We start from the raw sequence: 15855 nt of genomic DNA on the forward strand, positions 1-15855 counted from the left end.
GAAAAGCAGCCAAAAGACTTGCCATTTCTTTATCCGGGGATGAAACCTCCTCCATGCGGTCCTTTACATAAAGACAAGCATCTATAAATGCCTTGTCAACTTTTTCCCTGAAAAAACAAAAAACAAAACAGAGCATAAAAATTTAAATATCACAGAGAGTAAAAAGTTTCTAACACTCTTCATCTTTGTTTGGTTTTTCTTTTTTCAGGTTTGATATGGATTTACAGTCATCAGGACAACTAATGTGACAGAGACAATAAATGAATAAATAAAACCCCTTAAGTGCTCCATCCTATCATCCTTCATGCTCCACATCTCAGGCTGTACATATTGTTGCCAGAGTGAGTCACACTTTCATTGTGTTCTGTTTGCAAGTGATAATACACACATATTCCCAAGCACACACACATACAAATAATCTGACAGGTGCTGAGTGATGATTTAATATAAGCCCAGCCTTCTCCCAGGCGCCCCTCGGCCCTCCACATACCTGAGACAAATAAGTCTCAGTGACAGGGAGGACAGCCCCACACTCCTGGCACTTAAGGCTTAATGGGAAGAAGTGTGTGCGTGTATGTGCGTGTGTGTGTGTGAGTGTGTGTGTGTGTGTGTGTGTGTGAGTGTGAGTGGATCGGCAATTTGATACCTCTATTATGGTGAGAGTACTGGGGTGAGAAGGTGAAAGTTTTATTCAAAAGTTTTTAGTGCTTATAAAGTGTGTGCTCAGATTCATAATTCACAAATACGGATTAGTACACTGTGCTCACAGATTTACAATTTATGCCCACGATATGGTAATCTGTGCCTTCAAATTCCCAAAATGTGGTGGCCGTGGATTTGCAATCAGTGCCCACATGTCTGCAAAACACATTCACCGGTTTGCACACACTGCCCTTGTCCAAGGATGGTGACAACATCCACCAAAGTCCATTATGTCTCAGTTTAAAGTGTTATTGTGTTTTGTGTTGGACTTTTACATGTATTTACACAAACTGCACCAATGTGGACGCATGTTCCAAATGTCTTTGTATGCTTTAAGAATCTGAGTACATAAATCTTAATTAAATAATTGCTCAAATACATTGCGTCATCATGTGTAAGGGGGAGTCACCATCTCCTCTCATCACCGGGAGTGTATCTCGTTGGCATTGTTTGTGAATTAAATGTAAACTGGCGACCGTGTAGTCTTTTAAAATGCAAAATGCATTTGTCAGCTGAATCATAAAGTAATATTCTCCCAGACGATGTTGAATAAGCTTGAGTGGCTGGCTGCCTCTTCACTGCGCCTCTCACCCTCCAGCCAGTTCCTCCATCAGCTCATGGCTACTCTCCAGGTCCAGCAGGCCTCGTTCACTCTCCTTGTCTGGGGCCGCTGCACCTCCTTCCTCACGTAAGAGTTCTGTATCCTTCCCACATGCTTCTGCTCCCTCCTCGGGCGTCACTGCTGGCGGAGGCTCCTTCTCTTCCTCCTCTGGCTCTGAGCTGTCCTCCTCTTCTGCTTCTACCTTCAACTTCTCATCTCCGCTGGACTCCTCACTGGATGTGGACTCGTAGCTGGAAGGGGACCCACATACATTGAAAGTGAATGAGCTTTTCTGTGTTCAGTGATATAATATGATTTCAAAAAGTTGAGAAAAATATTCACTAGTTACACACATCTGATTTGTTATGAGCTTTGGGGGATTTATCTCACGTTTCTCCCTTGTGTGTATAGAAATGAAACATACACAAATGCACCCAAACCACAGAAACACCCAGCAATGAATGTAGACGAACACTAACAGGTCATTCCCTTCTCGTGTGACATGAAGAAGATGCTTGTTTAAAGCAACCTTGGCCCACAAAGCTAAAACATCCTACCGAGTTAAACATACACATAAAAGTCCATAGATGTGTTTGCACATATGGAGCCTTGAACAAAATACAGCCTTGTTCAGAGTGGGAGGATGACGATGTATTCAGAGCTGTCGAGGGAGCCGATTAAGCGCGCGCGCGCGTGTGTGTGTGTGCGCGCGTGGGTGAGGGGAATCATTGGGGTGTATAATGAAGGAACCTGTGTGGGTGCCATTGATCAGATAAAGTCTTATATTGAATGCAGCTGATTCACAGTTATGTTGCAGACACACACACACACACACACACACACACACACACACACACACACACACACACACACGCGCGCATGCGCGTGCTCGGGGCCCACAACATTCTCTAGATTCCAGAGGATCTCAGGGGAGAGCAATGTTGGGGTAGGAGATCATTCAAAAAGGAAGAAATATAAATTTAACACTTCCTGGTGTGGGTGGAAAACTAAGTATAGTAAGAGAAAATATTGTTGTCTGACATAGCAGTCTCATTCTATATAAAGTCATTCAAAGAAGAGTTAGCCTCAAAAGCAAAACTAAAATTAACACAGTTAAAATAAACATATCATAATAACAACAATAAAAGATCCTTGACTCCATATTTAGTCTATGTTCGTATCAATCTAGAACTCTGCTGTTTGAATATGTAATATATGACTGGTGTAGGAAGGGTTTCGACCGGGTGGAGGACAGAGTTTAAAGCTTCGAGAAGAGAGGGGTCGGGCCCAGTAGGGAGCCAATTTGCTTCGTTTCTCTATATCGGAAGAATTAACTTTTCTAGCTAGAGGGAGCATTCTGCAGAGCACAACCTCTGCCATGGAAAACGCAAAATGTTTTGAGTTTTCTTGAATCGGATGTGTGGTCCTGCAGAGAATAAAAAATAAAGAACCACTGCATTAATTAACTCAAGCTTCAGCATAAATACTTTTCTGAAAACTCCTCTTTTTCTCAACAGCTTGAATGAAGTGACCCTGGGGCTCTCAAGCCATACCAGATATTAATACTAGACTTGAGAAATGAGACATGCCTCTCTTTAAACAGTTTAACTGCATCTTCATTTTTAATGGAAAATTCATTGTGGTTTTGTCAATAGCTCCCATGCCATATAAGCAACTCCAAATAAATACCAGCTATTATTACTAGAATGGACAAAAAAAGACACACCTTGTCTGATTGCATTTCATGACTTTATATGAATATTTGAATGGATAAAGGATCATTTCTTCTAATAGACTGAAAGAAAAGATTCATTTTCCTACGGCTTGCATGTAATCAGTACCAGGTATTATTACTGGACCTCACAAAGAAGACACACCTCTTTTTATTGCATTTTACTGCCATTACCAACTGTCTGGTTGGTTAAATTGAAATACATGTAGGTTAATAACTGAGGTAAGCCAAAGAGCAGTTAAGGTAATGTATAGGAATCATGGGATGTGATGTCTATATGTTGTCAAGCTGTAAACAAATATGTTAGCTCTGACAGACCAGCCAGAAAGAGTTATCTATCTGCTGGCTTTATTCTTGCAACAAACCACATCTGCTCACTCTTAAAATGAATCTTTTATGAGCACATACAACCTCTCTCTCTTGCTTTCTCTCCCTCTCTCTCTATCCGCTGACACAAGCACGCTTGTGGTATTATCAATAGCGAGAAAAATCAACATACACATCACATAATGTAAAAGATGTACTTCACTTCACACACATTCACTCTAGTGGTAGCAGCAGAGAGGTCAAATTCAGGGAAGTGTGTCATCAAACCAGCCTTGGTGTGTAACAGCATGAAGCAGACTTGTGAGTCGAAAGGGTGAGCGCTAAATTATTTCATCCCCCGCTCACGTGCATCTTCTACAGGAGAGCCAAATATCAAGCTTCCTTTCATGCAACATACAGCACCTTTAGGGATTACCTGCAGACATTTCACACAGTTTTTGGGCTAACTGGCTAATCCGACAAAAATCCTAACACATTAAATCTGAGGGTTCTCTAAAGTGAAGTCATGTAATCCCTGCATTTGGAAAATGAGTACACCTGAATCATACTCTTACTGTGCAACTGTGCCAGATGATGTCTAAGGGTTAATTGTCCTATACAGATTAAAATAAAGACAACACACACAGACACACAAAAACATCCTGGAGCCCACGTGTGGATATTAACCACACAGAGTAGACACTGATTGAAAGATAACATTACCCTCCGTTCACCCCAACAAACTTCAGGTTTTTCTTGGCTCCCTTGTTCCCCTGCTTGTCAGCAACACCATTTTTCTTCATAATAGATTTGAGACCTGGTGAAGAGGAGAGCAAGAAAGAGACAGAGATAAAACACAAGGAGTGAAGGGAAAATTGTGAGGCTTCTGTGGAATTTGAGTGTGCATTCACAATTGATGTGACGAAAAAAAATACATGGCTTCATTTTCCCCAAGTCCTCAGACCTACGCACAAAATACAGGTTGCTGTTGCCTTATATGAACATTTAAAAATGCTGACATTCAGCCATTTAAAATATACCTTCTGTATAACTACATCACTCTTTATCGCCTTAAAAAATAAAATAAAGTTCTTAAAGACAGTGTTGTTTTGTGATACATCTATGGATGAAGTCTGATTGGGTTTAGCCACAAAACCTGGTTAGAAATGTGATAACGTCATGTAAAATGTTCTTGTAGTGGTCCATAAAAAGAACTCACTTTTGGAAATATGAATCTTTATGTGCATCAAAAACAATCTACATTAATGTAACGCAAATCTCAAACCCGTCTCTAGTAAACTGGACTCAAACGTGGGTAAAGACTATTTTCTTGATTTCGTATTTCATCTTTTGCTGTCAGCAGTCATACTGCTGCTGGAGGGCATGTCAATTGAAGAGCCCGGCAAGTCCAAAATCGATACCCATCACAGTTTGACACAACCAGCCACTGACCAAGCTTGAATATTTGACAAGTTGGTAGTCAGAGCAAACTGATATCCACAGCTGGAACATACAAGTTACAGATACCCTTCATATTTCAAAGAACCCTGAACACTTGAGACCCTTAGCCAGCTGCATGAGTGATAACATAATCACCTCTACCATACCTGTGCATAAGTGTTCGGTGCCATTGTTCGCTATGTGAAACAGATCTGCCCCAAAATTGTACGTCATCTCACTTGGCCCATGCTTGACCCCAGCACGAGGTTGGTCAAATTGGCCACACAGTTTTTACATAATCCTGCTAACGGTCAGACAAACAGCGATGATCCCGTTACTCCTGAATGTCTCTGGGTTGAGGAAAGGCAGTATACTGGTAGCTACTATGAGCCAGGGTAAAAATGTAAAAAGAAGTAAATACACACTGCGAGCATGTCAGTGCTGGTCATGGGAACAATACATGATGAGGAGAATAATCCACACACTCCATCTCTGGATGCAGTGATTTTACTGTAGCTATTGTGAGCCAGACAACTGGCTGGCACATGTTTATTGCATTTCCCTGTACAAATTTATACAGACATCATGTGCCTGCTTCTGCATGTATCTGGGTCTGAGTCGGCAGAGAAACAGGAAGCCAGAGCCTCATCTGAAAACTCCTTACAAAACAAAGACAGTTTGACAAAGCAATACCACACTGTCAAACTATTTTCAGATAGATTTAAGTATTTTTGGTCAAGTTATCTAACTATGTAAGCTCTAAAAATAGTTCAAGATCAACCAAAGTATTCTGTGGCGATAAGTACAGGTTTAACTCCTGCTGAAACTTGGACGGGCCAACATGTACGTGTAACTATCACATAATTGATTGTGCATGGACTATTTTGCTGACTCTCACTGGCTCTACGCCCATTGTGGTTGTCTTAGCTGTTGTTGACAGCTGATACAGAGCAGAAGCTTTGTAATGTTTTATGCAGGACACAAGGATGCAGTTTTGGGTCAAAAAAAGACCACCATCAAAGAAGAATGATACTAAATCCAGCATCTCTAGGGGGATAGAAGCAGGGGGAGGAGGAGAGGTTTAGGACAGAACTTGAATTTTAATTGTTGCTTAATGAATAAATCTACGCATTGTTCAACCTTCTCCCTGTTCAAAGTGTTTCAATCAAAAGGTCGTCACATCTCCAGATTTAGACTGTGATGGCAGGCTTTGGATGTGACGGCACTGGGTTCTCTTTCCAACGCGTGGGGAAATCTTGATACTGTGAGAACACAGATGTATATCTTAACTTACCCAGAAACAAACACTTAAAATCACTCTTCTATACACAGAATGTGTTCACACACTGAACTTAAAATGAACTCTGGACGTGAAATATGTGTGTGATAGCAGAGTGATTCTGTACTCACGCTCCTGGGCCATAAACAGGACTATGAGATTTCAAGGGAGGGAGTGTGCCTGTGTGTGTGTGTGTGTGTGTGGGTCTATACTTGAGTGTCCATTCAACTGTGTACTGTAAGTGCTTTTATATTTGTGCAGTCTCCAGTACGTGTGTGTGTGTGTGTGTGTGTGTGTGTGTTAGACCGTTGACCCGTCTAAGCCAATATAACCATGTGATACAAAACATGTACGCATGCAAATGTGCTGCCACCAGATGCCGAAAGGATTATTTCATGATGGATTTTACAGATTACTACTCTCACTATTCTTTGCCTCTGTTACTGTAAATCAACAATCGTTCATAAATACATATATTTGTGAGTAAATGTGCCTGTAAATCATGAAGTCTGTATCACAGAGGTGCCAGACCCCTGGCGAAGCATCAGATGACAAAGCACTAATGTAGGTGACAGGGATTAAATTTCAAACAGAGAGGAGATGAAATTCTTCTTCCTGACTGTTATACTATCCTGGAGTCAAACTAATATGTGGTCAGAGTCAGTGGACTACACTATATCTCAAAATGTGTTTATAGGTAATTTGGGATATAAAGGGCTACTTTTGACCATTTAGCATTCAAGTCTGTTAGCTATAAGAACTTTGACTCCCTTACGTTGACTTTTATGGATTTATTTAGCTATAAATGAAGTTGATATTCAGTTTGCCCCCACAGCAAAGCAGTTTTGCAACTTAAACAGCCAGGCATGAGATCCAATAACCTACTGGCTAATGACAGCACTGCTATCTGGGATACGGTACATCTAAATGTTAATCAGAGATCAGAAGAGGGAAGTAATTAAGTATTATAGGTAATACAATTATGGTCTATGAAAAGATCATTTCAACAAACTGATTCAGCTCACTGCGTCCATCCCAGGTGGGAGGGCAGGTACTGGTCTGTACTACCATGGGAAGCTAACTGAATTACATGCTTACCTTGTTCTTGCTGTTTGCTGGCAGCAGCAGATTTCTGGCCCGGTGAGTAGAAGGCAGAAAGGACACTAAGGGAGCTGACCAATTGACTCTGAATAGAGCTCATTTTGGAAGGACCAGGCTTCCCTGCTGGTTTCCCTGTTGTTGCCGCTTTTCCCACAGGCTTGGCTGATGCTCCCTTTCCTGCCTCTGCTCTTTTCCCTGCCGTCTGTTTCTGTGTGCTGGGGCTCTCCTGCTGGCTAGCCGTCTGTTGGGCACCAGAGCTGCCTCCCAGCTGTGCCCACTGCTCCCCTAGAAGCCCTGTTAAACGGGTAACTACTTGGCCCAAAGCTGCAGGTGAGGTTGGTGACTCACTGGAGCCTCTTCGTGGAGGCTGGGCCTCACCAGTGTCCCGACGCGGGGCCTGGGCTTCTCCAGAGCCACGACGTTGATCCATCTCGCTGGAGCCTCTACGAAGTGGCTGTGTCTCACTGGAATCTTTGGGAGGAGGTTGAGTTTCACCAGAACTTCTTCGAGATTGAGTTTGGACTTCACTTGACCCTTGGCGTGTTGGACGGGTCTGAGCATCTCCCGATCCTCGTCTAGAAGGCTGTGGTAGACTAGATCCTTTCTGTGGTGCATTAAGCTCTTTTGAGTCCCGTCGAGTGGAAGAGATTTGAGACTGGGTTTGGATTGATTTGGGCCGGGTTTGGACCTCCCTGGAGCTAGGAGATAGGTCCTTAGTCTCGACTTGTGGCTGTGATTGAGGTTGTTTTTCACTTGGCTTCCCAGGAGGCCTTCTAACTATAGTTTTATCCTCAACCTGAGATGTAGATGGGGATTCTCGTTTCACCTGGGGTTCAGAGGGCTGCGCCTGGATGGGAGGTTGGTGTTGTAACTGTGCCTGGGGCTGGGATTTTGTCACAGCTTGGGAACGCTGACCTTGAGTTTCACTGGATCCCCTACGAGGACGCACAGGAGCAGCTTGAACTTGAGGAGGTGATGGTTGTACCTGCTCTGCCGAGGGCCGCCGGCCTCTCTGAGGTCTTACTGGAGCGACTGTCTTCACTGCTGACTTCTCCTCTGCTACTACAATGACAGTATCGGTGACCACAGTCTCTTTGATTGTTGCACATACAGTCTCACTTTCTGTCACAAATGCAACCCGCCCTTCAACATTTTCTGTTGAGGTACTGTTCAAGGGTGTTACTTCTTTTGTTTCTGAGTCACTTTGTGAAGAAAGAACTTCAGTCTTAGAATCTGAACTTACAACAAGTGGACCTGTTTTCCCGTCAACCTGACTTGCAATTTCTGAAACTACAGTTTGTTCGACTTCACTTTTTACAACTGCAACTGAACTTTCTGTTAAAACTCCCAAATCTCCAGTGTCTCTGTAATCTAATTGTCTTCTTTCATTTGCTTCCTTCTCTTCCTCTCGCTCACTGACCTCAGCATCAACGTTTCCTCTCTGGCTGTTTGTATTTTCCCTTACTTGACTCTCTGCTTCTGCATGTCTGGCTGGATTGTTGTCTTGTCGTCTTTCTACCTCTGTCTCAGTGTGCTGGTCTGTCCTCTGCGCTACCTCTGTCTCTGTTACCCTGTCAACTGTGTTCACCCTTTCTGTCTCTGTCCCCCTGTTTACACTGCTTGTCCTCGGCCTTAGCGGGTGATTTGTCTCTCCCTCTGTTTCTGTGACTTGGTTGACCCTTTCAGCTACTGGCGTCTCAGTTGTCTGATCCTGAGTGGCGATTCTCTCAGTTACTGTGCCCCGTTCCATGCTGTTGGCTCTGGGTCTTGGCGGGCTTACAGCAGCATCTTCTGTCTCCATTCCTGTCACCTGGTCTTGAGTGTCAACTCTGCTAGTCACTGTACCTTGATCTATGCTCCCAGTCCTTGGTTTAGGTACACACACTTCAATACAGATTCTCTCAGTGTCCGTTCCTTGATCTACTGTACTAGGCGATTCGGTCTCTGTCTCTTGATTAGTGTAATTTACTTTCTCTGTCTCTGTCCCTGTGTCAATACTCTCTCTTCTTGACCTGTTGTGTGCCTCTGGTGTACATACCTCCACTCTCACACCTTCACTCAGCTGTAATATTTTCTCCTCTTTCAGCTTGTTTTCTGCCATTTGCTCTTTCAACATTGAATTAGTTCTCTCCAGCTCTTGGCTAGCCTGAGTAAGATTTGCCTCCAGTGCTGATAGCTTCTCGCGTAAATTCTGGACATCTGGGCCCTCAGGTTTTTCTCCCTCTGCTGTATCTTGAATACTGATAATCTCTGCATCTTTCATAGCCCGTGGACTCCCTATTGTCTCTTTTTGTATGTTGGACTTTTCTTGCAGCTGTGTTTGTCTCTTAGATGCTTGCTCTGACAAGCCCTCCCTCTCTTCATGTGTCGAGGAACTCCTAACAGATTCCTGAAGTAACTCCTCTCTGCTTTTACCAGTGACAATTTGCTTCTCTTTCTGTGTCTCTAAAACTCCACTGGCTTGAGTTACGAGAGGCAAATTAAATCCTTCTTTAGGTCTGTGTCCTTGTGACTGGGTTCGTGTCCCTGAATCTGAACGTGGGGCTGTTGTAGAGGAGGATGTGGAAACCTGGGCCTGAGCTTGGGCGGCTTGGAGCTGTAGTAGTAGTTTCTCCCTCTCTGACCTCAGTGAGCAGATCTGAGCCTTCAGTTCAGGGATAGTTTTGACCTGTTCCTCCAGCTCTCTGACCCGCTTCAGTGCCACTGTTATCTGCTGGTGAAGTCCTGTGCGGTCTTGGGGAACACAGCGTCTTTCTGTTATATCAGGGGATGCCCGGAACATGTTTTCTGTTGAACCATTCTCTGGTGTTCCCACAATACGGTCTGGACTGCTTGAATCAGAACCTTTCCGTTGCTGTAATGTGATGGGCATGCTTGACGCCCGAAGCAGGTTCGGCCGATTTTGAATTCCCACAGTTTTCTCTTCAGCACCCTGAGCCCCTGCACCTCCTTCCTCTCTGGGCTTAGCTGACACATAGCCAGCTCCCCGGCTGGTAGTTCCTCCTTCACTTGCTCTAAAATCAAAGGTTTGTTGGACCTCTGCTACCCGTGATTTTGGCTTTGGCCCCAAGGTGGATGTCCCAGACCATGCACTGTCCTTCTCCTTAGGGATTGGCCTGACTCCATGACCAGGGAGGCTAAAATTTCTGGGTAGAGTGCTGAATTTGGGTGGGCCCTTGACACGACGCTGGATGTGGACTCTTTTGATGGTGTTGCCTTTCTCAATATCGTCAACATACTTGAGAAAGTCCAGGTCCAAGTGGAAGCCGTAGGGAGTCTCCACTGAGTAGGGGAGCTGCTTCCGCTGAACACCACCTTCATTGGCCTTGGTTGGAAAGCCATTGGCTGTTATGAAGGATTACAAAAACAAATCAGTCAGTTATAGCTCCTCCTCCTCCTTCAGTACAAGTACTAATACAATAAAATAGTAACCACTAATGATAGCTGAAATTGTTTGCCTGATATTGATATATACCTTCAATTGCTTGAAACATGCACATAATCACACATTATCACCAGTACAGTTATTCATTTTCACTCACTTGTACAGACAGGCTGTATTGTGCTGCACACACGGTGCATCATTATGTAAACCATATCACTTACTGGGAAGTAATTATCATGCAGTGATTGTGCCAAAACAAACTAATCAGCATGCAAAATGCAGCTCAGACTGTCTCAATTTATGAATACAGTATAAGATGGGGTAGTTATCACCTGATGGAAATAAACCTTTAGTACTTTGGGCCACATGCAGGAACAGGAAGTGTTTAACACGACGTCCTGTACTGTATTATGTTATGAAAATAAATCAGATTGTACTTGTTTTGTTCATTCAGCTGTGGAAAAAATAGATCACTTCCTACAGCCAAGATAAAGACAAGATAAGTGTTTGTGTAAATTCAGACTTCCTCACCACTTTTCTTCTCCATCATGGGATGCTGAGTTCTTAGTCATCTACTTGTGTTTGCTGCGGTTGGAAGTAGCAGCCTTGACACAACAGAAAAGAGAGAACCCCGTGAGAAATGTCAGTCATTATTGTCGAAACAAAACTGAATTCTGTGAGGAAAAATTGCTACCAGAAAATAACAGATGAATTCAGAAACAGTATCTGCAGCTTGTAATACTTTGCTAATCATGAAACGTGTAATTATACAATAGAGCTACGACAGTAAAACAATACAATCTGACTTCATTGAACAGGACAACAAACATTTTTCTCCCTGAGTTAAGATTTTCAGCAGTTCATGCAGCAAGATACTACCTCAGCATTAGCTTGGCTGCAAGGCCAAAAAAAAAAAATTAAAAATCAATATGCTGACTCATGTCAAATGCAATCTAAGACATTTGCAACACTATTTAGATGAACCAAACATGATTTCTAATGTGTGCGCAGTAACATTTTAATGGCACAATAAAACACAGCACACATTTTTAATGACAAACGGGCTGCCTTGGAATCGTTCAGTATGCAGCATAGCAGCAGTGCTAACGGTCCGGAGGGCTAATAGTGAGATGAGGATCAGATTTTATTACAGTCCTGAGATGTAATAAAAAGATAAATATGATGTTAATTATTCCGCAGTCATGCGTACTCTGTTGCTTTACTAGATCATATCAAGCAACGGGGGATATTCATAGTACAATAGAAGGGCAGTACCATTATGTCCATTAACTAACTTTCATTTGCCTCACAGAGCCAGATTTTTCAAGTCAACACAACCCTGGAAAGACCCAAAAAAGGGAACACCATCTTGTATCATTTGTTCCAGTTGGAGAGGCCAACAATGAGCTTATTACAGAGCGAAGGGAAATTGAGTTGGAAAACAATTAAATGAGGGTAGTCAAACTTTTATGGGCTTAGGTAAAGCCTCCTAATAAAATACCCAATAGTAATATTTATAAAACCCAGACAATTCTCTCAGACTAGAACAAGCAGAGTTCAAATCTGTATTAAATGAATGCTCAACTCCTTTCAGCCAAATATAAACTCTCAGGCTTTTTAGCAAATAGGCACAAATAAATCACACAATCCCCATGCAAATATGTGTCACTGGGAAAATATCTCAACGTTAGAATACCTGGAGGACTGGTTATGTGCTGCAGTTCAATTTTCATTATTGCTAGTTGTGCACCACATTAAGCAGTATGAATTACAGCAGACACTTGAGCTGTTTTTTACACCAGTCATTCCTTCAATATATTTCCTTATATCCTGCCTGCAATCTCTACAGATATTATAACTGATACAATATTTAAATTAAGTCAAAATAGCACAACCGTTAAAAAAAAGGAAACATTTTGCTAAAATGGTGTTTCCTCTGTCATTTCATGTCATATTACCGTATGATTTTTACCCAACAAAAGATGGTCTGGTGGGAATACCCCAGCCTCCTCTCTTAAGTGACAGTATTTCCGTTTGAAATGGCTGCTTTGATGCCTGCAGAAAGAACGGGAACATACATCTCCACACAGTTTCTCCACAAGAGGTATGTAATACCAGAAAACTAGACCGCAGCGTCAAAGACTCAGCAGTGACAGAACAGGTTTTCTCAGTAGCAGTTAAGAAATAGAGACAGATAAATGGGAGCTCTGTATATTAAACTACAGTGGGATGTCTAAAAAAAAGTGAAAAAAGATATCCCACAGGAAGGCGTCATTAAGAATCCTTTATTCAAGTGGCTACATCATTAAAAAAGTATCATCAAAGCTTGACAACACAGGTGTGGCCTCTCTTAAATAAGGTTCAATGAAAGGTAATCACACATCCAAATACTAACCAAACAGGTAAGTACCAATCTCAACCAACGGTAGATCCAGAGTGGAACAACCAGAATATCCCTCGTTAATCATCGGAAATAAATTTGATTAACTGCATACAAATGATTACAAAAATATCTGAAATTGATTATTTTCAAAAGATTGATTTAATTATTATATACATTTTCCTGTATCAATGACCATACAAAATAAATACGAAGCACATTTGGGATATTTCTATACAAGTTAAATGTAAGTCAACAGAAGATGAGCGAGAATGGGGATAAGAACATGGAAGTTTATACTTCTTCCTACTATTAACTGATATCCCTAGTTTTGCTGTTTTTTTTTCATCTGATATTATTTGTGTTCAGCAGTCACCTCAACACTTTCATGCATTCATTTTTTCTTAATATGTCTTGCCAGTATTTGAGTCATGTGGTTACCTTACATTGGAGGAGTCTGATTTGGGCCACTTTTGTTCAACATCTATATGCTCCCACTAGCCCAGGTCATAGAGCACCGTAACATCTCTTTCCACTCGTATGCTGATGACACACAACTTTATATTACAGTGTCACCATGCGATTACAGTCCACTGCATTCACCGAGTGACTGTATCCTACAGGTCAATCAGTGGATGGGCCAGAATTTTCTCCAGCTCAATGTAGAAAAGACAAAAGTCATTGTGTTTGGTCCCAAAAACGCAAGGCTTGAGGTCAGCAGCCAACTTGACTCAATGACACTACAAACCACCAACCAAGCGAGAAACCTTGGTGTTGTTATGGACTCAGACCTGAATTTTATGAGCCACATCAAAACTATCACTAAATAAGCCTTTTATCATCTCATTTCTCTCTAAACAAGACATGGATTTCTCTCTAAACAAGACATGGAAAAACTTTTCCATGCATTTATTCTTAGTAGGCTAGATTATTGTAATGGTGTCTTTACAGGTCTCAGTAAAAAAATCAATCAAGCACCTGCAGCTCATCCAGAATGCTGACCAACAGTAAGAAAATGGACCACATTGCACCTGTCCTTAAATCACTGCACTGGCTCCTTGTGTGTCAAAGGATTGAGTTCAAAATCCTGTTACTGGTCTATAAGTCACTGAATGGGCTTGGGCCTAAATACAAGTCAGAGCTGCTGACTGGGTATGAAGCATCCAGACCCCTCAGGTCATCAGGGACAGGTCTACTCAGCATCCCCAGGGTCAGAACCAAACAGGGTGAAGCTGCTTTCAGCTTCTGTGGTCCACACCTGTGGAACAAACTCCCTGAAACCCTGAGGGGGGCACAAACTGTCAGCTCATTTAAATCAGGGCTGAAAACACTGCTGTTTATTGCAGCCTTCTTATAGTGTATTGATTTGGGATTGATCTGGGTGATTTGGTATTGATGGATTGATTTAATATTGATTTGTCTGCTGTCGAATTGATCTTAAACTGTTTAATTGATTTTAAATGTTTTTTTAATGTTTTAATTCATGTTTTCGATTTTAAACTGATTCTAACTTTCAATTTCTCTTTCCTTCTGTAAAGCACTATGAACTGCCCTGTGTATGAATGGTGCTATACAGATAAATTTGCCTTGCCTTGCCTTGCCTTTAAAAGAGGTGTTTTCAGGTGCTGGAAAACAGTTTTTTGTTTTTTTTGGTCAAGACATGTTGACTTATGAGGATTCAGCCACTAAAATAAAGGTTTTTAAACAATTCCCTCCTCTCTGTTCATGTCCAAATATTTAGTTTCTTATCAAATTATAAGTCTTTCATATCCAAAAGACCCTAACGCGACTGCATATCACACACCGTCTATTGATTTTAACAGTATAATTGTACTGAAACATCTATTACAGCACATTGCAGAGATGTTTTATGTTTATACAACACTCTTGGCTAATATATTTTGAGAATGCACACATTTCTGGCTACAGGATCGACTGAGTGTTGTGCAGTGCTGAGTAAAGACATCGCAAGGCAAGCGCTGGCAACATAATCAATCAAATTGACAGCTCATCCACCGGGGGGACCTGAACAGGAAGTGTGACAAGCTCTATTAGGCCCCTGCCCCGTCTTCCTAGATGAGCCTTAATAATGAAAAGAAGTGGTGACCTGGAGCAGAACTGTTGTCTCTGTTACAGAAGAACCCATATACACACCCACACAGATCATCTGACTGACAGCTACTGCACAATATGTGACACCATGTGATTACTACCATGGCAACCAGGCTTCACGCTGCTTCTTCTTGGTGTCCCAGGAGTGAGGAGAGCTCAGGCATTCCTGACTCCTCCTGTTGCTTAATGCGACTACAGTCAAGCTCGCTGTCCTTAAGGCCTAATTAGCCGATTTGGGAGCAGAAGAAGGCTGCTTGTAATTGCTGAGTGAAGTACAGGCAGACACCACTGGCAATTATACACAGTAGGCAGGCAACAAAACCCTCTTTAATTACATGATTGCCAAAATAGAGGGACAGAGGTAGAGAGTGCAGAGGAGGGACAGAGAAAGAAAAGAGGTAAAAGAAAGAAGGAGGAGGGATGAAGAAATAAGTATCTGGTGGTAAACAATTGGAGCAGAAAGAGCTTAGGAGGACAGAAGTGACAACAAAGAAGATGTAGTTAAAAACTGCCAAAGGACCAAACACTGACTCGACAGAAAAGCTAGAAATTTCCTTAATGAGACAAAAAAAAAAGGAACACCTGACCTCCCCAACAGTGAGGATCTTAAAAGTTTCTCGTTTTAATTAAAGTCACTCTTAATGCCTGTGTGGCTAATGAAGGCCTCAGAGCAACAGAAGAATCATCTTTCACTGAGGAGCTTTGTCAGAGTAATATGGATGATTAGCATAAAAGGATGAGTCATTAAAAAAGATAAATAATATAAGTTTATGAGCATCCACCGTGCTTCACAACTAGCAGATTACCCAGGTTGAAT

General features: G+C 42.1%; 1 protein-coding gene across 6 annotated transcripts in view; it reads right to left on the minus strand.

The window, feature by feature from the left end:
* kank4 (KN motif and ankyrin repeat domains 4) overlaps nt 1–15855 on the minus strand; it is a 76540-nt gene that overhangs the window by 8020 nt on the left and 52665 nt on the right. For all 6 annotated transcript variants that reach the window (XM_086223877.1, XM_086223871.1, XM_086223873.1 and 3 more), the window contains 5 exons: nt 11078–11151; nt 7159–10506; nt 4065–4158; nt 1294–1554; nt 23–107 (listed from right to left, as the gene is read on the minus strand). In XM_086223877.1, coding sequence (XP_086080003.1) covers nt 23–107; nt 1294–1554; nt 4065–4158; nt 7159–10506; nt 11078–11096 — 3807 coding nt within the window. In that variant the 5' untranslated portion in view covers nt 11097–11151. The remainder of the gene's footprint in view (nt 1–22; nt 108–1293; nt 1555–4064; nt 4159–7158; nt 10507–11077; nt 11152–15855) is intronic.

Source organism: Aulostomus chinensis, chromosome 14 (genome assembly GCF_037954235.1).
Source record: "Aulostomus chinensis isolate RoL2024-O1b breed Wild chromosome 14, RoL_Achi_v1.0, whole genome shotgun sequence".
Taxonomy (NCBI): Eukaryota; Metazoa; Chordata; class Actinopteri; order Syngnathiformes; family Aulostomidae; genus Aulostomus; species Aulostomus chinensis.